At 45.6% G+C, this 24,795-nt stretch overlaps 1 protein-coding gene across 1 annotated transcript; it reads left to right on the forward strand.

Moving 5' to 3' along the window:
- Positions 1-1,901: 1,901 nt before the first annotated feature.
- Positions 1,902-23,305, forward strand: VWA2 (von Willebrand factor A domain containing 2). The gene is made up of 13 exons (XM_074831649.1): positions 1,902-1,950; positions 2,592-2,666; positions 4,711-4,844; positions 7,097-7,206; positions 12,569-12,763; positions 13,127-13,257; positions 13,954-14,086; positions 15,840-15,895; positions 16,768-16,875; positions 17,678-18,259; positions 18,583-19,134; positions 22,296-22,418; positions 23,172-23,305. Exons 1-13 carry the CDS (start codon positions 1,902-1,904, stop codon positions 23,303-23,305), a joined length of 2,382 nt encoding a protein of 793 aa, XP_074687750.1.
- The last annotated feature ends 1,490 nt before the right edge of the window (positions 23,306-24,795 follow it).

The following is a 24,795-nucleotide window of genomic DNA, read 5'->3' on the forward strand; positions in this document are numbered from 1 at the left end:
ACAGAGTGTTGTTATGTCTATAATCCCCACTGACACTTTCTTAATCCCCTCTTCATGATGGACTGGTGCAGGTAACTGAGCATGGTATGTTGCCTTGTCTGATGTGAGGGGTGTAAAGTGCAGGCAGCTGCATGGGCTTAATGGGCCCTTTTTCTGACCAAATGTGTCTGGGATGGGTACTAGAGGTTACCCTGGCAGAGGGAAGGGTCAGAGACTGATTCTGTAGTACAAGACAAGCCCATCACTTCAGGTATCTCACCCACTCTTCTGAAGAGAAAAGATTGCCTGGAGGAGAAGTTTCTGTTGTTTAAAGCTTGGCTTGTGTCCTGGGGTTTAAAGTTTTACATGTCCCTGGGAGTACACCTGTGTGTTGATAGGGTGTTCCTTCCTGTGGAAACACAGGAGGTGCTGGCACCCAATCTCAAAAACTGGGGAAACTGAGGAAGCGAGACGCCAGTGCTGAACATTAAATCCGAGGTCAAACACTAAGAGAGAGGAACCACTGCTCAGCTCCTTCCTCTGACTAAGTATGTTCATATATAAATATGTAAAAGGGACTGGGTATGAGATGATCACAGAGGTGTATTCGCTCCTGCAGGAAGGAACATATTTAGTCAGACGAAAGAGTTCCGAGGGTGATAGCAGTGGAAGGTCAGGCTGGGACAGGCAGTGTGGGGGCCCCCGAGGAAGCCCTTTCCTGACCCCCACTGCCCTATAATTGTGATGTGTGCCAGATTACGCTTGCAAAGAATTGGCACCTGGAGTGATGGGAATGGGCCTATTTTGATGATTTCACTAACAAGCATAAGTTCTTCCTGGCTGTTTATTAAATATATACTGCAGAGACAAGTCTTTCCTGAGAAAAACCCCTCTCTGTATTCTTGGAAAAACAACTGATTAATAGAGCTGGTTATCAAGAAATGCACTTACTTGTCTTTAACTAAATGAAGAAAATCTGCTTTTGCAGTGAGAGAGACAGAGACCCAGCATGAATCTGGTCAAATTTGCTCTAGTGAGTGCACCCAGTGCTTTTAATCTGTAGAAAAAATAAACATACATGTTTTATATAGAAAGCCAAGGCCCCTGCTAGATGTGCTTGGTCTAAATCTGGGTATGCTTGAAAGTGTCGCTGAAGTCCACCTACAATGTGATGGCAGCCTTGCTGATTTCAAAGGAAAAATGAGCAGAAATTTGACTTTGCTGGACAGTTATACATAAAAATATCTCTTCAGAAAGCCAGTCCTTGGAAAATATAAGGTATGAAAGAGCCTGTGGTTGAGTGTTGTTGAAGACCCGCGATGGGGATGGGCAGCAGCGCTGGCTGAGGCAGGCCCCACGCCACAGGCCCCCCTCGGCTGTGCTCCATGGCAGGGGCGTCTCAGCCGGAGCTGCAGGCGATGGTGGGGTCAGGGGGATGTGGCTCTGTCCTGTGCTCCATGAACCCCCGGGGAGCTGTGTTGGGCTCTCCACCAGCTCCCTGAGGGCAGCAGGGGCCCAGATGGGACTCGACTTTGAGAGGGAGGTACAGTGAAGAGGAGGGAGGAAAGGAGAGAAGAGAGTTGAGGTCTGGGTGGCCATGGAGGGAAGGAGAGGAGGGGAGGCTGGGCAGTCCCTCCCTCCCCCGTGAAGTATGCTTTCTCCAGTTTTGATAGGAAAGGAGATGAGTATGTAGGGAGACTTTCTTTTCTATCATTCCCTCATTTTCACATTTTTTCCTTGTGTCTGTTTCCTACCCTTCACCCTAGGGTAGGAGTTGCTTTTACCCCTCTGATCAAATGTTTCTGAACTCATCACGTGAGACAACCAGCAAGGAGATGATCAGCTGCAGGTAAAGAAAACAGCTTTAGGAATTGGATTAATAGTCGTCTCCTTTTTTTTTGTTTTGTTTCAGATTTGTCACCATGAGCCTCTTGTTGTTTGAATCCATCTGTGTTTTCCTGCTTCCCCAAGGTACATTTAAAGTCATTGTTTTGCATTAGTGGTTTCTGACTTGGATGCTTCCTTGTCTCTGTCTGGAGATGGTTGTTCTGAGGAGTGAGAGCTGAATCGGTGCCTCTCCAGGAGGTTTATGGATAAACCTCTGAAACACAGTTTCACACAGAAGGGGACAAAATAATACCTGGAGAAACAGCTTTTCTGAGAATTTGAACACATGTGACTGATTTGTATGTGAAATATCTTAATTGATATGGGAAAAGCTGATGTTATTATGATATTAAAAGTTCATAATTTTCTCTAGTGCAGTTATTTGGTGTCTCCAGTGCTTATGACTGTAATCTTTGAAGCCTAAGCCTGGCCTAGCTCTCATTCTTGCACTGTGTCCCTGCATGCAGTGAGCAGAGGGACTGTCTTCCCGTGCGCTGGAGTCAGGTCCTTGACGTTTTTCATGCTCTCTGTGTCCCTTAGAAGGAATTTCCTTCCATAGATGGAAGGTGACACCACTGTGTCACCAATTTTTTTTTGCAAGTGTGAAATCTGTACAGCAAAACAGTTGTTTTTTTTGCTGTAGATTAAAGCCTACATTTCTTTTGGTTTTTTTTTGTTAAGGCAGTTTCTAGTGTTGATGGGTGATTATCTGTTTGATCCCACAGTTTTGCTGGTGTTGGGTATACAAGAAATTCATGCTGACCAGGAGATAATCGGCAAGATCTCAGCTGCTGGACAGTGTAAGTTTATTTTTTTTAAAGCAAGTTTTTTTTCTTGTCTGAGTTCCTTCTTTTTCTTGTGTGGTTTTTTTTTGGGTTTTTTTTGTTTGTTTGTTTGTTTTTTAAATTTATTTTTATTTACGGGACCTCATTCAGTCCATAAAGTCCGCAGCAATGCTCTGGCAAGCACAGCATTTTGGCTGCTTCTGCCCTAGCCTGGCTTTTTCCCTCATTGCTATTAGCTCTTCCACCTACTCTGTTTTTCCCAAATTGGCTATTTGCCAACTGACTAGTGTTTCTTCAGAGCTTGTTTCAAGCAATACTGATTTAAGGAACCGTGCTTAATTTCAGACTTGATTTGTGATCAGACCTCTCATGTAGCTGATTTGTATAGGCTGTAAAGCCAGCACCAGCCACGATGCAGTGAGTCGGGATGACTGGGCTCTGACTGGCTAGCAGACCATATTCTCCTACGGCTCCCTTGACATACATGCAGTCAGTTACTTACAAACCATATCGTGCATTCTCCTGCTAGGCATCCTTTTCTTCTGTCTGTCAAGTGATAAATTACATTTTTTTCTATGCCAGCCATGCCCTCCAGCCCCATCTCATAGCACCAGCTCAAACTTTCCATCCTGATGTGCTGTATTTGGATGTTTTTCACTGATGGGTGTCACCAAGAACTCCTTGGTGGGCTGCAGATGTCTTTCTTATGAGTCTTTGTAAGACAGCTGTGTTGCTGCAGCTGTGCCTCTGCAATACAGAGATCCCCCTCCTCATACCACTGAACTCCAGAGCAACCTGAAGCCCATTTCTCCATGCTGAGCCCATACTGGGATGGGGGCACGGCAGTCTTCTCTGTGCATGCTTAGTCAGGCAGCTGCAGTCAGGGACTGGGCGAGCACCCAGTTGTTGCATCCCCATGTTCAGATCGGCTGTGAGGGCAAGGCTGACAAGCCAGGACGGCGCTGGCAGAGGGGCTGTGCTCCAGCTTGTCCCCAACGCAGTGCTCCAGGGCAAGGCTGGTTGCCCTATTACAAAACCCAGCGACCCAGAAGGGAATGCTTTACAACTTTCAATCCCTCATAATCTGCTATTAGAAACCCCTAATTATAAATACAGGTTTTTACTAGCAGAACTGATTTGGAAAAAAAGTAGTGATAATAAAATGATGAAGATAATGGGGGTAGAGAAAAGGCACAGGTCAGAAGGGCTCTTGAGAGGTCAGTGTGCTTGCTGCCTGTATTGAGGTTCTGGCTTCAGTTTCCCTTGAAGTTGGTTTTGGTAAATACTGCAGAAGAGACTTTAAAATTTCTTGTAAATGCTTTGAAAATGTCTCTTCAGAGTCTGCAGGCTACCTTTTTTTTTTTTTCTTTAAAAACAATCCTATTTTTGTCAGTGAAATTTCCACTGCAGCGTAAGCACCTCAGGAACTTGTACTTGGGAGCAGTTGTGTTCATGCAGGCAGGGTGATACAAGGACACATCTCTGAAGACAGGATAAAAGGCAGATTTTTGTTAAAAGTGTTTCTGTCAGTGCCTTGGAGCTGTTCAGAGAGTTTGTGTTCAGAAAAATAAGTGTGTTTTGAAAAACATGCTGCAGATGAAACACATCTGGCTCTGTGGGACTCTGTATGCTTTGGAAATACCTCCTAGATTCATGTCTGTGCCTTGGGCTGAGAGAGACTGCAGGTCCCGCTGGGCACGGCCGTCTCTCCCTGCCGCTCACTCCTCCGCATCCTCACTGGGAGAGCAGCTCTCTCTGCGGTTAATGATATCACATTGCATCAGCTCATTGGAGTTGCTGCTCCCATGCTTTCACTGAACTGCTGAAGCCAGGCTGGGGAACTGAAATCTAAGGTGAAAGTCTTGCGGACTGAGAGGGCTGAACTGGTGCTGCTGCAGGCCAGAGCAGGAGTGCACGTGGGCTTTGGGTTGTGCACACCATGCTGCCCCAGTCCATCCTCAGCAAGTCCATTTGTCCAGATTTTCTGCCCTTGGCTGTCTGGTTCCAGAGAGTGAGACTATTAAGGTGCAGTTTCACAGTGTATATCTTTTTTTTCTAGTGATGAAGTGCTCTGCTTCATTAGATGTCCTTTTCCTCTTGGATGGCTCCTACAGCATTGGCAAAGGAACCTTTGAAAGGTCTAAGCACTTTGCAGTCAGGCTCTGTGATGCCTTGGACATCCATCCAGACAGGGTGAGTGTCAGGAATGTTTCATTTTAATTTAAAGCAGCTTGGCAATGTGTGGAAAGGCCAGTGATAATGTGCTGAGTGAAACTGCAAAATTCAACCTAGCAGGCACCATGAGGTCAGAGTATTTAGTCAGAAAGGTGCAGTGGAGGTTTGTGAAGCTGGGGGGTTGGAGGACACTTCTTGATTCTTCACAGATTTTGAGCAGTTCCATTTGGTCTTGAGAAAAGACATAACCTTTTGGATTAAAGGTTATGATTTGGGTTTTTCTTAATGCATTTTTATTTTGGTTTGGATAGTCATAGATTAAAATGGTTGGATTTTTTTGTTGTTCTTCCCTGGAAAGTTGGAGAATCAGTCTATGGGAAGTTAATCACCTTTCTGCATGGAGTAAATGATGCAGTCTGCTTGCTCTGCTTCTCCTAGAAGGTCTCTAGTACAAAATAAGCCAGAAGGGCAGAAGGGAAGGGAGATCATTGCAAGGTACCAGTTGTATACTGAGGCATTTGGGGATCTGTATGCTGCTATAGGTCTTCAAGATCTCACTGCACTCCCTGCCTGTTAGTGGTGCAGTGCACTTAAAGCTGGTGCTCACCAGAGAGAAGAGCCCAGGACTGGCCAGCTGGGACTGACAGCTGGAGTCCAAGCAGCTGGTGTTTACAGATACCCAGTATAAAACATGCTAAGATAAATGGACAGGTGTGGCTATGCCAAGTTTGTTCTTGTCCACTCCTGTTCCAGACTTTGACTCAAATCAAAGTCTAATTTTGGGTGCCACGTGTCTGCAAGAAGTGATGGGAGCTATGCTGCTGTAGCCACAGTCCGGGCTCCCTCAGGTCTTATCTGCTCCCTGGAACCATCCTTGAGGCACTTCTGGACCTGAATGACACATCCCAGGGTTTGTCTGAGGGGATTTCAAGCCAGACCCAGCTGCGGTTCCAGCTGTGCATTGAGTCCCATGTCACAACATCCTAGCCAGGGGCCTTGGAGCAGGCTGGGATGGTTGCTCTACTTGATTCCCTGCCAGAGTCTTTCCAAATAAATGTCAGGTCTTTGGGAAGGTTGTGGCAGGATGCAAGGTCTCTGCGTAGCACGAGGAACCTGAGGCAGGACTGCTGAGGCTTTGAGGACCCTGGTCTGTGTCTGATCCTCCAGAGGGGTCTTGGGAGCAAAGGAACAGAGGCAGGTCTTGTGTTTGCTCCTGGTTCCAATGGCAGGGGCACTTGGACTTGTACCTAAAAACCTCCTCCAGACCAACTACTACCACTGCTCCAGGTCCTAAAAATCGAAAGCTGCCGGTCTGCCCCTGTTGCAGGGTCCTTTGGAAGCTGAAGTCATCATTCCTCTCCATCATTTTCTCATCTAAGAAATCTTTCACCCTTCAGATCTCAGCTTACAGCCACACAGAACAGGAAGCTTTCTGCAGCCTGGGCGATGATGATGAGGAGTTGCAGTGTGTGTGCGAGGCTTTGAGAGATTCTAGGTGGCTCAGGTTAAATGGGCATTCCCTTTTCATGGCTCATACTAAATTGACTGAAAGTAGGGACTTACATCTAGGAACCACCTGCAATGTAGGCTTAGGCAAAAGAATTTGAACATTTAATATTTGCAGATTTGGTGGGTTGTGGTTTTTTTAATACCATCCTTCCCCTAGTCTTTCTCTTAATCCTCCCATAGACTGGACTGAAAAATCAGTTGCCTTTTCACCTCTGAAGTTGTCACGTTCCATAAAACTTATTGTAAGGCTTCAGTGAAATATTCTGGATGTATTGCCCAATACATACAATTCAGTCTGTTTGCATTTTCAGGCATTTTCAACTATAGAAAATGGTTTTAGAGGAGGTAGTGGAAAAATAATTGCCTTGTGTTGCCTACTGTGCCCAATGCCAGAGGGATCTGCTTTTAGTAATAGAAAGATTGCCTGCACAGTGTATAAATGGCCTGGTATAAAAGGTTTTATTTATAAACTTACTGTCCTTGAGGCTACTAGCTGCTCTGAACAGATGAATATAGATCTTGAGCTGCCTGTAACTGCAACAGAGGCTCCTGTTGTTTGCAGATAAACATTTTTGCCTTGTTTATAGTCTGTATAGGTAATGCAGTTTGTGCTCTTTTTTGAAGTTCATTTAGAGTGCCAGTGGCTCAACATGGAAAACAGAGTTTGTCTTGATACAATTTAGTCTTCCCAAATCTGTAAATTGATCAAAAGAGTAAAACTCTCACAGACACCTTTCATAATCTTTAACCTTTTCTTTTAGGTCCGTGTGGGAATGATACAGTTTAGCTCAACTCCCCACCTTGAATTCCCGCTGGATTTGTATCTAACCAAACAAGAAGTAAAGGATAGAATCAAGAGGATTGCGTTCAGGTCAGCTTATTTTACTTCTCTTTTTCAGGGCTATGAATGATTTCTGGACTGAGAGTTTTTTGAGGTCCAGACATCTCCGCCTCTGCTGTGCATACACCAACGTGATGCCCCCAGGGAGGTGGATGGATGAACGTTGTCTGTGGTCCATAATCCACAGTCTGTTAAAAAAGTGCAACCTGGTCTGTCTTTGTCAGTGAAAGTTGATAGGGGAGAAAGTTTTCAGTGTCACACTGTAATGTGGTAAGCAGGGGAGAGTTTTCCATGGCCCTCCTGGCAGGTTTTTCTGGCCATTTGTGCCAGGCGGTGGTTTACATCCTTCCAGGGAAAAGCAAGTGTGGCATTTCCACATGGCTGAGCAAAGGCAGGACAGTGTGCATCTTCATTTTTTGGTGGTTACAATTGCCTTTGTCCTACGAGGTAGTGACAAATTGCTGGTCCCTAGATATCTGTGCATGTGTGTCTGCTGAATTCAAGAGGATCAGGTTTTCAGATGGAAAACTTTTTTCTTCCTGAATGTTAAGACTTGGATGTCTTCCCACGACCTCGGGAAATGGAGCCAGAAGCCCAAAGAAGCACTGTCCTTAGAGCCTCTCAAAATCCAGACTTTTCATCTCTGAGAAATACAAAGGATCCGACAGCCACCCCAAAATAACACTTGTTTTGATGATAGATGAAGTACTGGTATGGCCTGTGGCTGTCTACTCTTTCTTTAGCTGATCTGCATTAGGGCTAAAGGTTAGCTCAGCGTTTCTCATGGATGTCTGCTGTTCTCGGCATGATGTACATATGTGCAAGCAAATGTGATCACTTTTGACTCAAGCAAGACTAATTGGTTGGGGTTTTTTGTATGGCTTTTGATAAGTTTATCAAACCAAGAAAACCTCTTGTGTATTGTTACAAGAAAAACTTACCAGAAAACAAGATACGCTCCTCTTTTGCTTGAAAGTCTGTGAGAGCAGAGAAAGTGAAGCAGTGTTTGGTGTCTGACACTGAAATTCCTTGATGACAGCACATGAATACTGACAGATCAAACAGAAATAATGACCTTGTGCTCAGCCATTTCATCTAGTTTAAATGAAAAGCTGACATTTCAAAGTAGATAATAAAATAGTTACAGATGGATTCCAGTTGGCTTCCAAAAAAACTGGGTGTTTGACGTCTCAGCTGAGAGGCTCCTTGATGTGCTTCTGATGAGCCTTTGGTCAGGGAGGCATTTCCCGACCGTGCTCTGGGCGCGAAGCTCAGAGCACTTGAAAGGAGGCAGCACCAGACTGAAGTGAAGTTTCTGTGATTTATTTGGAGACTGCAGGTCTCTCTCTGTGAATCCTGTCCAGATAGCTTTTGAATTCATTGGCCAATTTCAACCAAATTTGGCGGTAATCTCAGAAGCTAAACCTCTTATGGATTTCTTGCATACAAGTCAATGCCTGCTCACAGGAGAAAAACCTTCTTAGTGCGCTGTTCCTGAGGAAAGGCAGCAGGTAAAGTCCAGATCTCCTTTGGCTTCAGAAAATCCTTACTGGAGTAATGTCTTAAACATACATCTGCTGTGTCAAAAACCAGCGGACCTCCAAATGCAAATTGATAAGAAACTGAATTTAATGAGCTTTGGTGCAGAGACTCTTTATTATTTTTTTTCTAATCCTCAGTGCTCACATGGGCACAGCTTACTGAGTTAATAAAGATTTAGTCATCAAACTGACTATGCACAATATATTTTGCCTCATGCACAGCACTTTTCACTGAAGCGTCTGACAGCTACTGACATCTGGTCAGGAAAAGGCAGATTTGGACATGCTATGAACACACGGTCATTGAGTATGCTTTGAAATGGTGGAGTGCAGAGGAGGAAGTACCTAAAGAAAGAAGTTCAAAGCAAAAAGGCCTGGCAGGTACTGAATTAAAAAGTTTCTGTGAAAATCTGAGGGTAGATGGAAAATAATGAACTTGGGCATTATCAAATGGTTTTCTAGAACAAGCAAATCAGGGATTGGGTGCTAAAGCAAAGGATGGATGTTCAGAAAGCAAATGGAGTGTGTTTGTGTCAACACAGCAAAAAGAGAACATGAAGCCTCCAAGAAAGGAGTAACACTTGTGGTTTTGTTCCCCTTGCTTGCTCTGGGTGGCAATAAAAGTAGCCCTAAAAGGCAGTCATGGGAAGTGATTTATAGCACAGCTTCTTGGACAGAATTAGAAGACAGCTGGAAGTATCTCCTCTGATCTAATGGCTTAATTATCAACAGGTCTGGAGCATGTTCCCAATGAGCTGGGCTCTCTCTGGTATCAAATGTACAGTTGGAGATGGCACATTACAGACCTCTCATGTTATGCAGATGGAGAGCTACAAGAAAGGAAGAGGGGAAACTCATGTCGATGCAGGATTTACCCCTTTCAGACAAGCAAATGTTTAGCCCTCCAACAACAAAAAGAGCTAATATGTTGTAGGTAGGGATGAAAGCTGGTGACAATAGCTGGAGAACTTGCAGTGTAGGTGCCCTCGGTTTTCACAGGGGATGAAAAGCTTTTGCCCAGTGTGTTGTGCTGTAGCAAGGTCTTAACCTGGTAATGACTGGGTGGGGAACAGAGATGGTTGATGTGAAGTTTGAGTTGGTTGTGTCAGGTTGCCAGCAGCAGGGGCTGGATGCCTGGTTAGCCTAAGTCTCTGAGTGTGGGGAGTAGATAGGGAGTTGGGGCAGATTTTACCCAGCCACATTGGGATCCAGCTTCACAGTGCACCAAACCTCACCCTGCAAGGCAGAGGTGAGACCATCTCGTACCTACTCTCTCTGTTAGGTTACCCGTGACTTTTTACTTAAATAAAACTTCAGTGTTTGGTTCACAATGTAATTGTTCCTGCCTCAGCCTGACAGAGATAATAATTTTATATAAAATTTTGATGACATTTCATGGTATGTAGAGCATAGAGCCCAGTCTTGAGTATGCAACAGTCTCTAACAGTCATTTAAAGTTAAATCTTGAAAGCAGAGGAGGACAATGCCTGCCCTACAGAGCTCACTTGAAAGAAATAACAACTAGAGTAAATGTGCAGCCCATAAAACCAACCACACCTTCTCCTTCCCCTCCCAGACCTCTGTGTATGTATAGTGCTCCCCTTTTTTATGACTTTCTGCAGTATTTTCAGCACCCTCTGCAATGAAGGGCTCATTCCCAGTTCACATCCAGTATGCCATTGCCAAAGAGACCCTAGCGCTGTGCAGACACTGGTCATGACCCTTGTCTGCAGTGAGCATCTCTTCTTTTGGGTGCACTCTACTGCCAGAGGTACCCCTCTTCCCTCACCAGGGCTTTGTGCTAATTAGCAGCATACCTCTCAAACAGGCAGTTTCAGTATCTACAGGCTCAGCAGGGCAATCGGGCTCTAAGGTTAAGGAGGCATCCAGCAGTCAACAAATCTTATTCTTTAATAATCTCACAAGAAATGAGTTTCAGGATTTCTAAAGCATCTTTGACTAAAGCTGTTCTCTGGCAAGCTGTAGCTTATTTTCTACTAATATTGCATTTAAGGTTACTTTGGAGTTATTGCACAGCTGCAAGACTTGATGTCTGCCATTCCCAAATGCGTAGCACCAGCCCATTTTACCTGCTGATTTACGTCGCCATTGGCATGTGTCACCGCTGGAATGTGCCCCCTTTTGCACCTGAGTCCTGGTGTGGGTTTAATAATTTGCTACTTGGAGGATTTGCTGAATATTGAGCTAATCGCTTTCTACCTCAGAAACATTCCGTTCTCCAGGGGAGAATTCAAGGGCTGCGAAAATACAGATGTAGGTGGTTCCATGCACCATCAGAAAGTGCTTTTGTGGGGCCAGGCAAGAGGGAGTAGATGGTTTTGTGGGGAAGGACCCGGGATCAGTGCTCAAATCTGCCTCTGTCATCTTTGGTCCAAGATGACACTTAGCTTTCATTCCTCCATAGGTCAGCGTGTGCACCCCTCTATCCTGCCCCCCAGGCCCACTTCTCTGCAGGACTGTTCCATCAGACAGCTCTTTGGAGCTGATGGATACGTGCAGATTTTCAGACAGGATCATCTGATGCTTTTGCAAGTCTGGCCCTTCATCTCTTGATATCCCATTCATTTGTAAGCAAAGGATGGCAGGACTATCTTCATCCCACTCTGAGTTAGATGTATTGGAAGAAATTTTTGACAGGAGAGACACCCAGGCAAGTTCCATGATAGCCCAGACCTCAGCCCCAAGGGCTCCCAGCTCCTACCAGGAGTTCAGGACACTGCTGCAGTGCAGGCAGTATGAGGAGAAAGGCATCTTTGGCATCTGAGCCATAAATGAGCCGAAGTGGATAACTTGTGTCACGTTTTAAATGGCCTCGTGCTTCTTCCTGGTGATCTTGTCTCCAAAATGAGGAGTCATGGGTACAGCTTCTGTGAACATCAGTGGCTGGTGCACCTTCTCTATCATACCGGTGCTGCTGGCAAATAACCTAGCAGATGAGAGTATTGCTTTTAACTGAGTTTAGAATGGGTTTAGACAACTGGAGGATCAGGTGGCTTTTCTTAATGTTTACTTTCCTCATGTAAAAGGTACTGGTGAAGCCCTGAAGAAAGCATGCCTTGTGTTCAGTCCTTCTGAGTTTCCAGGGATACACTAAGAAGCTTTCAGCATTTGTATTTTCAGGAGCTTTACTACAGGATGGACAAATGACCTTTTGTAGAAAATCAAATTAACCTGCAGATCAACCAGGGAGAAAAAGACAAGGACTCTCTGCACACTGCTGGACTGCAGACTCTCAGTTACAAGCTGGGGCACATAGCTCCCTGCCTTAGCGCTTGGTCTAAGAACAGTAGAAGGTCCTGTGGAGGGAAAGGGATGATACATGACATGAATTTATAGCACGTTTATGCATCAAGAGAAAGGAAACCACTTTGAGATACTGGTCTTTGTTCATTTTGCCCACTTGTACTGTGTTTCTGAGTGGATTACAAGAGATTGTTGTAAAACAGCTTAAAGAAGTGACTGCAATTTTCAGATGAGAAAATAGAATTTGAGTAATTTTTCAAAGCTGGAAAGGAAACTCAAATATCTGAGAGCTCTGGTTCCTGCTCCAGTTGCAGAAACACTCTGCTGTGTGTTAAAAGTCTTCTGGAGACCACTCTGGGTTGGAGAGGAGGGAGATAAAGGTGAGTAGATTGGATCTATGGATAGGAAGATAACAAGAATGACAGGATTAGACATCTCTCTGGTTGTGTTGTGTGGCAACAGGCAGAAATATACTAAGTTCCACATTACCAGAGGGTGGAAATTTGAAAATCAAATTCATTATCAGGAGAATATCAGGAGAAGAGCTTTGATTTCTGCTTTTCTCATTTTATCTCCCTTCTTTCTAGAGGTGGAAGCACAGAAACAGGTCGGGCTCTGAAGTGCATTCTCCGTAAGGGATTCCCTGGTGGCAGAAACTCGAGTGTCCCTGAAGTTCTGATCATCATTTCGGATGGAAAGTCCCAGGGCAGTACCATGATGCCTGCAATGCAGGTGAAGGAGAGACACATCAGGGTTTTTGCAGTGGGAATCAAGTTTCCAAGGTAGGAAACTTTCCAGAGTGGGAAATGGAGGCCCAGCTAGCCAAATGGCAATTCCCAGCGAGTGAGGGATGGTCTTGTGCTAGATATGAGTTTTGAAAAGAGAAAAGGGGAATTTAAGGGGTAACACAGGCATGGAGGAAACACTGATTTGGTGGCTGGTGAAGGAGGACCAAAGTTGGTGAAGGAAGCTCTTCCACTGAGTAGAGCTGTGCTGCTGCCTGAGACTAAACACACCAGGATCTTGAAAACTGTTTGAAGGGTGTCATGGTTTTGCATCAGCTCTCTATTTGCTGCAAACAGTTTGTTTTGACACTCGATTCTTTGGGGATGACTAAGCAGTTGAACCCCAACCTTGCTTGGCAGATGGGAGGAGCTGCATGTGCTGGCCAGCGAGCCCACCGAGCAGCACGTGCTCTTTGCCGGAGATGCCAACGATGCTGCCAATGGCCTCTACAGCACCCTCACCGGCTCTGTCTGCAGCACCACCGCTCCAGGTAACCCCTGTCCTGGCTCCACCTTCATGCCCATGCTTTGAGCTTGGACCATGTCACTGAGTGAGAAAGATGAGTCACTGTACAGGGGAATTAGCAGGTGTTGCCCTTCGAGGTAACCTGCTTCTGCTGCCCAAACTGGATGCCATGCTTGCCAGCTACCTCTCCAAATACCTACAAGCTGCATGATCCTAAATCCTTCTGTGTCTCAGTTCACCTCTGAACATAGGAATATTGGTCCTTGTTCATGTCATGGGGGATAGAGGAATAAATGCAGTTGTGTTAAATCTTCTGATGGACTTGGCTGTGTGTTAAGGGGAGGCCAGCAGGGACTTGCAGGAGGTAGAACAGACAGAACTGGAGTGGTCCAGAGGTAGAAGAAAATCAAATACATGAAAAAAAAAAAATCAAATACATAAGGCAACAGAGGGACTGAAAAGCTGGACTCAGCAGTGCAAGTTTTATAGTAAAGCAAAAGAGGCTGAAGAGTGAGCACCTCAGAAGGTGAGGTAGGCTGGTGAGCTTGTCAACAGTAAATTTCTCTTCTGGGTCCCATGGGGGACTCTTTGAAGCACTGCCTGGTCTGCAGTTGGCAGGTAGATGAGGAAGACTAACACATTTCAAAGTGGTGCTCCACTCCCACACAGACTTTTTATTTTCAGGCAATTGGTCATAGTTTGGATTTGTTCTTTGCTACAGGCTGCAAAGTTGAATCCCACCCTTGTGAACGCAGAACCCTGGAGACTGTGAAAGAGCTGGCTGGAAACTATGTGTGTTGGAAAGGCTCAAAGCAGTTGAATGCAGTGCAGGCTTCGCTGTGCCCTTTCTACAGGTGAGTTGGATGCCTGCATCTCTAAAATCAAGTGGGGCTGAGAGAAGATAAGAAATGCGGTAATAAGGTTTTTATTTGACCGTGACTCTTTGCTGGGGTGAGGATCCCTCAGAAGACCCATGCAAACATAGTCTCTAGACCTGGAAAGAGGCTTTCCCTGCTCTGACCATTGGCTGATCTGAGAAGCAAAGGGTAAGAGGAAGAGCTGAGACAAAGATGCAGAAGATGATTAGCCTAAGAGTGCCATAAATATTATAAATGGAATTGGGATTAGTTTCCTACCTGTTGAACTGAGATGCTTTGAAGTTTACATCTCTGTACCGACTCTGTGCTGCAGAGGGTTTCTCGATCTGGCTCCCTTTGTTGGTGCTAGTTCTGTTCTCCACACAGACTTTCTTACTCTCAGAGAAGCCCCTTTACATTGGCTTGGCTGCCCTGGGGTGCTTGGGAAGGACTGTCCTATGAAGAGGCTCCAGTCACTGGCAGAAAATACCCCCTGGTCATAGTGCAGCAGTGCCAGAACTGGGATGCACACAAAGAGCTGCATTGTCAGGTCAGTGGCAGTGAGCTGCATGAGGGAAATGTCGTCTTTCCCGGGGAGAGGAGACTGGAGCTGAAAACCCATAAAGCATGTCAGGTCCTTCAAATACTATTGTCACTGTAAGTCAGTACAGCAGGAGAAATGCTTTAAAAATGAGCTGTGAAGGGAAAGGCAGCTTCATGCTCTCTTTGCTGATAAAAAGAGCTGAGTGAAAGTGGTCGTGTACAGAAATTTTTATGGGGATTGTTTTTCCTTTGAAGAGGTGCTTCATGTGTTTGTTTCAATACCAGACACTTAGATTAGTGTTTGAAAATCACCCCAGATCTGGGCTGTGCATTGATGGCGTGCTGCATAGATATACTGGGAAGCGATTGTATGGACAATTTCAGACATGTCCTAATGGCTGTGAGTGTTTCCAGATACTTGTACCCCAGAGCCAACGTGGGAAATCGGAGCAGCTCGTGGCTTGCTTACGGTATCCCAAAAGTGATGGTTTTGGCCACAGTTGTCATGAGTTTGAGCAGCTCTAATGCAGAGCACTGGAAGGTTAGTGGCATGGTGAAGCTGAAGGTATTACAGAAATAGAAACCTGGTTAACAGGGATGAAAGTTTAAAGCAGAAATTATCTCATTGTCAGGAGCCAACATTAGCTGCCTTCTTATGTGTGGCAAATATACACTCCTGCTCTAGGGTGTGGGTTTTTTCATATCATTTTAGGGCAGGGAAATGATGGAGGAAGTCGAAAAATGCTACTGGGAGGCACAGCTGAGGACTGAGGATTTCTTCCCAGTCTAAACCTTCCTTGTCCACTAGCTGTTACAGCTGAATAAGTTAGATACTAGAATTAATATTGAATAAGAAATTCTCACTGCTTTAACATTTTCTTTTCATTCTGATTTAGAGCAAAAAGTTTAACATCTTTTCTGTAGCAACTAAAAAAAAAAATAAATCATTTTGAGCTTTAAAAATACATCCATAATCTGTGAATGTAAAACATAAAAGTAGAATTCAAAACTGAAAGTGTATATTTGATTAAATTACGTTTTTTCTTTTGTCACCCCACTCAGAATGGACATTTTCTTTTGAAATACTTGTTTTGAAAAATTGCATTTTCAAAGGAAGATTTGTTCCATTTAAAACACAGTAAAATCAATCTTGATGATACCTTGTTAATCTTTAAATTCATGATAGGTTTTAATCTTCCGGTTTCAGATGGAAGAGAGTCTTGATAAAACACCCATCCAGATGCTTCCGAACTGTATGTTCAGGTAGGACTTAGCCTTTTTAAAAATTTTACTTGCAAAGCAGGAAAGGTAAAGAATAAAAATATGGATTTTTACTCTCACTTCTAAAAAGTCTGTTCTGAGTGAGAGATTGTGATCCTTAGCAAGAATTTGATATGTCCTGGTTTTTTGTCTTATGAGTATCTATGACCAGAGTTCTTTTGGATTAAAATATCTCCTCATCGTTTCTCCTTCCACTTGAGGAGCCAATTAATCCTCATCTGCATGTGTTCCTGGGGCAGAGGCTTGCACTGCTTCCCAATGCCTGTGGGGAGTCGCTGCTCTCCAGCCAGGGGAACATGCGGTGAGATCCCTCCACTCATTCACTTGGTACCATGAACATCACCAGTTCAGCAGGGAACCTGACGCTTGCCGACTGCCAGCCTATTTTTGTGACTGTGAAAATAACTACGGTCCTTGAGTGCTGTCCTTAACCCCATTCTTTTACTGGTTCAGATGACAGCAACTTTATTTTCTTTGTCAGTACAACATTGTCCAAGCAGCAGGCCAGACTCTGATTCCCTTGTTGCTGGTGTAAATCTGGAAGGGCTGCATCACCTTTAGCAATTCTGTATTTACACAAATGTAACTTCATTGGCATTATTCCAAAGGAAATAAAGTGAGGTCACAGTCTGGTTTGCCTTCTTCACCGCTGCCTGTTGGAAAGCCATCCCAAAATGAAATTGCCATGGAGGCGAGCGAGGGTGCATGTGGCCCTGCATTAGTTCAACTTCTGTAGCAAGACAGATGGAGGTTTGACCCCTTCTCTACTAATGGCGATGCTCTCACTGGCACAGGATGGGAAGGGGCAGGGTCCCTGCTGACTCCCTCTCTTTCCCTTCCCTGGTCCTGTTTAGACCCTTGTGACTCCCAGCCGTGCCAGAACGGGGGCACGTGTGTCCCAGAGGGACTGGACAAATACCACTGCCTCTGCCCGGTGGGGTACGGAGGAGACATCCACTGCGGTAGGTGCAAAGCTGCGCTCTCCCTCCTTCCTTCCTCAGCTGGGTCCTGCCTTTGCAGTGCCTGCTGCATGTCATAGGGACACCTGGAGTTGGGCTGCAACTTTTGGGCTTTTCTCCAGAAGACAGATGAGTTTTCTCTCATGCTGGTTGTGACTGGGTCTTGCTGCTCAGAAACCTTGTGGATACAAAGGGCACCAATACTGACAGTCTCGCCCTGGCGTGGCTGCCTTTGTTTCTAAATGCGGGTGCCGTGGGAGCAGAACAGAGAAACTGGGAGAGACACATGGGTATATCTTTTGGTCCACTCCCTGCACACATGGGCCCAGGAGGGACCCCTGTTTTTGGGGGTTCAATGTAAGAAACTCAAGGAGGTCCTGATCTTCAGAAAATCCTTTGTACTTCCCCCAGAATCAAGACTCACACTTTAAAGTGTCTCCAGTTGTTACAGGTGAGGGTCTGGTGCTTGAACTGTCTCCTTTCTCCAATATATGATATAGTGAAAGTCAGAGTGTTTTCCCCAGAGTACTAAGAGAGTGGAGTTGTCATTTCTAATCTGACATTTGCCACCCAAAAGTTCAGGAATCCCCCCAGACTCCCATAGATATTTTCTGTGTCTAAAGGCTTATGTGGCATCCAACCAAAATAAAGTGCACTCTTTGCACAGTTGTCCTCCAGCTCATGACATATCTGACAAACCACTTAGGTTACTAGAGACAATGTCCCTCTCCACACCACAGGGCTTCCAGCAGGCCCCAGCTGAGGTCTTGTTCTGCAAATGACAAATTGCTGTCTCCCTTTTCAGCACCAAAGCTGAGCCTTGAGTGCAGCGTGGATCTCCTTTTCCTGGTGGACAGCTCAGCGGGGGTCACGCTGGAAGGGTTCCTGCGCTACAAGGCGTTCCTCAAGAGGTTCCTCCAAGCAGTGATGGGCCAGGACTCGCCAATAAACGTGGGGGTGGCTCAGTACGATAGTGATGTCAGGATACCCATTGAAGTAAGCCAACACAAGAATGCGTTCAGTCTCATGAAGAGCATTGATGCTTTGAATTTCAGTGGAGGAGGAACCCTGACAGGTAGAGCCCTGCAGTACATTGCACAGCATGGTTTTCGGAGCACCCCAGCTTTTGCAGATGTGCAGGATGATCTCCCACGCGTGGTTGTCTTGCTCACGGACTCCAAGTCCCAGGATCCAGTGGCGGAAGCCGCTAATTATGCAAGGGACCGAGATCTCTTCTTGATCGGTGTAGGCAGCAGCTTCATGAGAGCAGAGCTGACCCAAATGACTGGCAATCCAAAGCAGACAATTGTCTACTCGGACCCCCAGGACCTGTTCAACAAGATCCCAGAGCTGCAGAGAAGAATCTGCAGTGTGGACAATCCTGAAGGTAAGACTGTGATATGGGCACTGCAGGACAAGTTTTTCAAACTGTGAGAGGTCTTCTGAACTCCACTAGAGAGGAGGGAAGGACAGAAGGGTGAACGTCCTTGTTTTATTTGTGTCAGTCACAGGTCCAGGGGACTAACATTTCATTGCTGCTTTTTATGATGGATCTCTATCTATTGGTGTGAAAGGCCCATAGATCACACTTCCCAGTCAGTGATCAGCAGTGATGAATTTTGCCTACCATTTCCCTACCCTGCTTTGTTTTGGTCAGAAAGGAGTATGTATATATTCTGAAAAATATTCTGTTTGCACTCTTTTATCCAGGCTGCCAGGCGCAGTCTCTTGATTTGGCATTTGTGGTGGATGCCTCTTCTGAAGTTGGCCTGGAGAATTTTCTGCGGCTGAGGGACTTTGTCAGGAGCAGCTGTTTGCGCTTCAACATCAACCGGGATGTCACCCAAATTGCCCTTGTGATTTATGGCAGCAAAGCTCACACTGTGTTCACTTTGGACACCCACACAAGCAATTCAGCTGTCCTCCAAGCCATCAACCAGGTGCCTTTCCTTGGGGACTTAGCCTCTGCTGGCAGCGCTTTGCTGCATATTTATGGTGATGTGATGACAGTGCAGAAAGGAGCAAGACCTGGTGTCAACAAGGTGGTGGTGGTGCTCACAAATGGAGGCAGCATGGAGGATGCAGCTGCCCCAGCTCAGCAGCTGAGGGACAACGGCATCTTGGTGTTTGTGGTTGTCATTGGGGATGCCCAGAGGGACACACTGCTGAGGGTTGCTGGGTCTCCCAACTATCTGATCTACATCTCCTCCTATGAAGACCTGCAGTATTACCAAGACCTTATCATAGAAAGAATCTGTGAAGGTGAGAGAACGTCCCATCCTCCCCCAGCAGCCGTTGTTATCATAAGTTTTCTGATGCTTTACCGAGTGAGCTCGATACTATCTTTGCATTTTACAGATGGGGAAACTGTGGCATAGAGATCTGGTGACTGTCCAGAGCAGTCCTATAGGAATAGGAACCAACTTTCCTAAGAGTCAGTCCAGTGGGTGAGATGGGGCTTAGGGTGACTGGTTCTTTCCAGCCCTGCCAGGCCTTGGTTCTGCCTTTCCTGAAAGAAAAATAAGTTTGCTCTTTTTTTTGATATTGCTTTAAGTGTGTAGAATTTACTGTGCATTACTGTACCTCCTGCAGTCTTGTAGGGGGAGCTTAAAGGGACACATTTCTGCAGCCAGCAGTGTTGGTCCCTGAGTGAGGTTTCTGCTGTCTTGTTCAACAGGTTTGTGCCTAGGTGTTTGCAAAGTGGTGGCTCTGGAACCTCATCACTCCGGTTCCTCCTTAGTGTTCTGCTACTGAAGTTATGATGTAGACTCTCAAGATTTTGTTTGTGTTGAACAGGATTTAATCCTAAATTCAGAATCTGTCGATGTTGAAGCCTGCAGACTGTTAAATTCAGGCCTTTAGACAATTTGTGATTGATTTTGTTTGCAGGACCAAATCCTTATCTCCAAAGCATTCAAGGTGGAAGAATTTTCAAATATTCATGTGAAAGCTTATGTTTGGGGAGGGTGAGGTGGGAAAAAAAGTGCACTTCCTTCAAAACTTTGAGTCCTGAAGGCCAGTCCCCAGCTGGGAAAAAATTGACTGATACCAAGTTTGAAACACTTGCCTGCTGAGTGTGAGTGCCTGTGTTTAATGGAAAACAGCTTTTCAGAAAGGATAGCAGCCCTGGTTTGCAGACATTAGTGGTGATGAAAGTGCTTCTAGTTAAAATGCCATGCCTTGTTTCTCATTCAGAATAGTCTTGAGTTTAACATCTAGCTATTTGCTTTTAACCCATTTGTAAGATCAAATGAAGAAGCATGTTGAGCTTCAACACAATCAAAGGTCCTTTTCATCTCTGGACATGCCTGTGGCTCCTTCAGGGTTAGAAAAAACTACAGGACTGTCTCTTTGGGGTGAGGAGCCAGTCTCCTGGCAGGCTCTGCAGATGGTTTGTACCTGGAGCTTTTCAGTGTGCTCCTATTGCAGTGGTATTTTCAGCTGTGTTATTATAAAAACAATCTACTGTACCATGAAATTAACTACAACGCCATGGATGAAGGAAAGGAGACGACAAGGTTCAATGAGTCAGGGTAATAACATATCATTTCCTTAGACTGAATTGCTGCTTTCATTTCATTTGCAGATAATCGCTATTTGTACTAGATAGGCTGGGACCAAGGGCGATGTAAAGATAAGTCCTTCATTCAGTCTTCTACTGCAAGTCCAAGACTCAATAACAGAATCATTGTCTGTGAAAGGACTTTTAAAAATTTATGACTCATGATAAAAGTATGTGAAAAACAGACCCTGCCTCTGGACACCTGGAATATCGTATTTGTTCTGAGGCTCAGCTGAAGAGAGACCAGAAAAAATGATCCAGGCTCTAGGAGAAAAGATCCCAGGTGTTAAATATATATAAATCTGAGTAATGGAAATACAGACTCTTGGGATCATCAAAGGGTATAATTCCTGAAGTGCAAGAAGCTTACTTAAGATGATACTGTGTTAACGGTAGGCTTGAGTTCAGAGAAATGGTGTCTGGGCAGAACAGCGTCATTACCCCAAACAGGGACTGTGAGGTTATGCCATGGAGCAGCTGTGGTGGGAAGTAGTGGATGTATGGCATGTGGAGCAGAGCACCATGGAAAAGGTCTCTGGGAGCAGCCAGCACATGAAAGATGAGTAGTGGGTCCAAGAGGTCCCTCCAGGTTTTGTTGTCAGCAGCTCTACCACCGTACGATGAAAGTGAAAACGCCTGTTCCTGGGGATAAGCTGTCAGGCAGGACCCCATCTGGGATGTCTCATGATAACAAAAAACGTTGTTGAACCCAACTTGGCTTCATAAAAAATCAATGCAAACTGAAGACTGAGATATCTCAGATCTAGGATTTGACTGTCAAAAAAATTAATTTCAAAGATAATTTTGCCTATCTTAGATGTAGGTTGAGAGTTGGTGAGCAAACTTGATGTGTGAGAATGAGTACAACGTGTGGTAAGCTGTAATAACTGTCCTGATGGATAGCGACAGAATTTATATTCTTTCCTTCTCCTCCTCTTTCTACTCTGGCTGTGTGCTTTTTCTACTGTGTAGCAAAAGGCAAGGCTAGGAGGTCCAGACTCTACACCACATAGTTGTTCAGCAGAGGAATTTCACACCCTTACCAACGCTGCAGTGAAGTTGCCAGCAGACTGGAAGCAAATTCTTCTGGGATGCTGCTACTTAACCTAACGTATTCACAGCAAGGCAGCATGAAACACTGCCAGCCGTGCTGACGGCTGGACTCTGCTGTTACGAGGGTTGGGAAAGCTGTCGCATACTTCACAAGAGTAGGACTAATAACAACTTGGGCCATGGTTGCAGGCTTTTCTCTCAAACCTCCGAGAAGAAAGCCCTTAAGTTTTTCTTGTAGTGTTTTCCATTTGTGCCATCCCTGCATCCCAGCTGACTTCTTGTCCTTGCTCCCCTTTGATGGAAACTCAGGTCTCTCCAGGGTAAAGTGGGGTTTGAACTCCTGTGGCCTTAGTGGTTGTAAACTGCTTGAAGCAGAGCATGTGTCTTGCTCTGCATTGGCAGTATCTGGATGTGGGGGGCTTAGAGGTGCTCATGTGTTCAGTACACAGCTCTGAAGATGCTCCATTTTGTTTTTCTTTGATATGCAACCTAACACGATGTCACTCTTTTAAGCTTTGTTAGGAATATTCTCCTTCAGATTAGAACATCTAGCAAAGCTGCTGTTCTTCCTTTTCTCTAGGTTAAATACCAAGAAGTTTGTCCTCTGTGTTAAGACAGAGTTGTGAGCTTGCACCCTCTGCCATGTTAACGTGATTTTTCCAATCCCATTAGCCCTAGATAACATTTTTTGATGTCTGGGATATATAGCTGCTGTTATTTTTGCAGTATTCCTGATGGGATGTGGATCCTACCTATTAATACTCTGAAGATGTGCCTGAGCCTGCTGTTCTGCTTGTGTGTGTTGCAGAAGCAAAAAGCCCCGTGAACCTGTGCAAACCCAACCCGTGCATGAACCAGGGCGTATGCATCCTTGGGCCTGGGAGCTACCACTGCGAATGCCACGGCTGGGAAGGACCCCACTGTGAGAGCAGTAAGGATCAGCAGATGGCAACCACGGCAGGTGTCATCCATTCTGCACGGGCCCTCTGAACGGATCCCACATCTCCACCTCTCCCTCAAGCAGAGATGTGGCTGTAACTCTTGGACAGCTGTTTGGTGGCTAAGTCTTGGTGCTGATGTGGCCTCTGTCACATGAAAAGTGGAGAGGTTTGGGCTGCTGAGGGGAACAAGGGCTTCTCTCAAGCAGCTGTGCCCTGTTTTACACATTCGCTAAGCGAGTTGACTGTGAGGGGACCCCAAGAAGGTCTAATAATTTTGGTAATCTTCTTCCACTCTGTTCCTCTTTTCCCTCTGCTCTGCTAGAAGAAACAATCCCTCCTTGACTCTTGAGGTGGAAAGTTCTGTCTCCCTTTTAATGGGAGGGAGCTGTTTCTGTTGGAGTGTTACGCCCTCGCTGTTGCTATCAGTGCTTTCCATGGTGCAAAGGCCTCCCCATTGCCTTCCTCCTCTTCAGCAGGGGAGCAATGGCCAGGGGGTGGTGAGCCTCTGGCTCCCTAGAGGTGGTCCTGTGCCCACAGTGAGAAGTTCTCGATTAAGTGGGTTTCCCCTCGCCCAGTATTGTGCTCTTTACCTGAGCCCAGGAGTTCTGACTTCCACCCCATGGACTCTAATGTCTGTCAGCTAAGGCCAAGAGGATGCTTGTTGAGTCGTAATGGACTGAGCATGAGCTTATCTCTTTGTCCTAAAGCCCTTATCTCACATCTGTGCTTCTCTTCTGCAACAGGAGTTCTCCGGGGTGATTCTCCAAGATCCCCGGTCTTTCCTTCACACTCCCACGTGCAGTGGAGTCCAAGGGCTTTGCAGCGCTTCTCCAGAGCCCCCCAGCACACCAAAAGGCATGTGGATCAGAGACGCTGATGCGCTGAGTGCTCCACTCCGTCCAGGAACGTTTACTGCCACTCACAGGCATGATCCAGCAAGCCACCACTGTCCTTGACAGTGATTGAGTTGCTCCAGCACAGGGACTGTGCTGAGGCCATTCCCAGTTCCTGCATTGCACAAAGTGGGCTTCCCAGTGCTTTCTTTTTTTAATTGAAGTAAATATTTGTGTTTAAGTATTTATTATTGGCATTTTGCATTTCCTCATCCAAATTCTAGTGCCGTGTGATTTTATTTTATTTTTTTTTTAACAGACGTCTTGAGAGATCTTTGAGTTAGTCTAAAAATATGTAGAAGTCTGAGCAATTCTGAAGCTCCTGCTGAAGAGGTATAACAGATTATGCACTGGTAGTAGGTGCTGGAGTGAATGGCTTGTTACTTGCAGAAAGACAAGTACAAGAGGAAGAGGAAGGAAAATTATTATGAGCCTCTATTCTGTTTTTTAAGTTGTCTATGCTGCTTTCTTCTCTGAATTTATTTGGAGTGATTGAATATGATTTAGCTTCATGGGCATTTTGTAGCTGCATATTTTTAATAAGGAGAGGTTTGAAAAGGATTGGTTTTGCAAGAGCATTTAATGGTTTATGCAACTCCAAAGCAGAGCTGTGACAGTCAGTATGTGTTGCTGTTTTTAGTAGGTGCACTGACTATTTTTCTCCTAGATTTGACCCAGATCAAATCCAGCTACCTGTGCTGCAAAGACATCGAGTAAGGGTAATCCCCCAACCATTTGTAAACAAAGGTCTGATCTGTTGTAGGCTCTGGATGGAGCCATGCTTTGTACCATCCTGCTGATCTTTAGATCTTGGTCTATCTGCTTTCAGGTTTAACTCCATTCCTCCCCTCCCAGCCTCACTTACCTGCTAGCCACAGTCTGAACTGGAGGGGCCAGGACCAGGACAACCTCTTGAGTGGGTTTGCACAGGTGCTGGGAGCAGAACATGGCAGGCAGAGTGCAAGTCAGAGGGGGAAGAGGCCTGCACCTGTCTTCCCAGTTCTCATTCACCCTTTCCTTTCTCCTCCTGCTGGCCACCTCTTTGCTCTCTCCTTTGCTGGTGCACTTTTTTCTCTTATTCATTCTTTTTTATCCATTCCAAGTCAAGTCTTACCTCTTTTTGGTGCTGTTTCTGTGGCTCAGAGCTCTGCCATGTTGCTTTGCCCTGCTTTTGGAGCTGGCTGGGGAGAACAGTGTGCTTGTCCTGGCCTGAACCCAGACAGCTGGGCTGGATGGCATTTCTGCCTCCCCTCGTTGTTTTAAGGTGATCTCGTCCCCAGTGCAGCAGTGGTCTCTGCAGCACAAGCTGGGCCTCTGGTGGGCTGTGGTGCCTCCAAAGACAGTTTGGCCACATGCCTGCATCCTTTGGAGCATCACCCTCACTGGATCACTAGATCAATTTGCCTGCTAAGCTGTAGAATTTACGGTAATTGCCCCCAGGGCCCGTGGTTCACACTGTTGAGTTATTCTCTAC

This window comes from Strix aluco, chromosome 7, assembly GCF_031877795.1.
Source record: "Strix aluco isolate bStrAlu1 chromosome 7, bStrAlu1.hap1, whole genome shotgun sequence".
Classification (NCBI taxonomy): domain Eukaryota; kingdom Metazoa; phylum Chordata; class Aves; order Strigiformes; family Strigidae; genus Strix; species Strix aluco.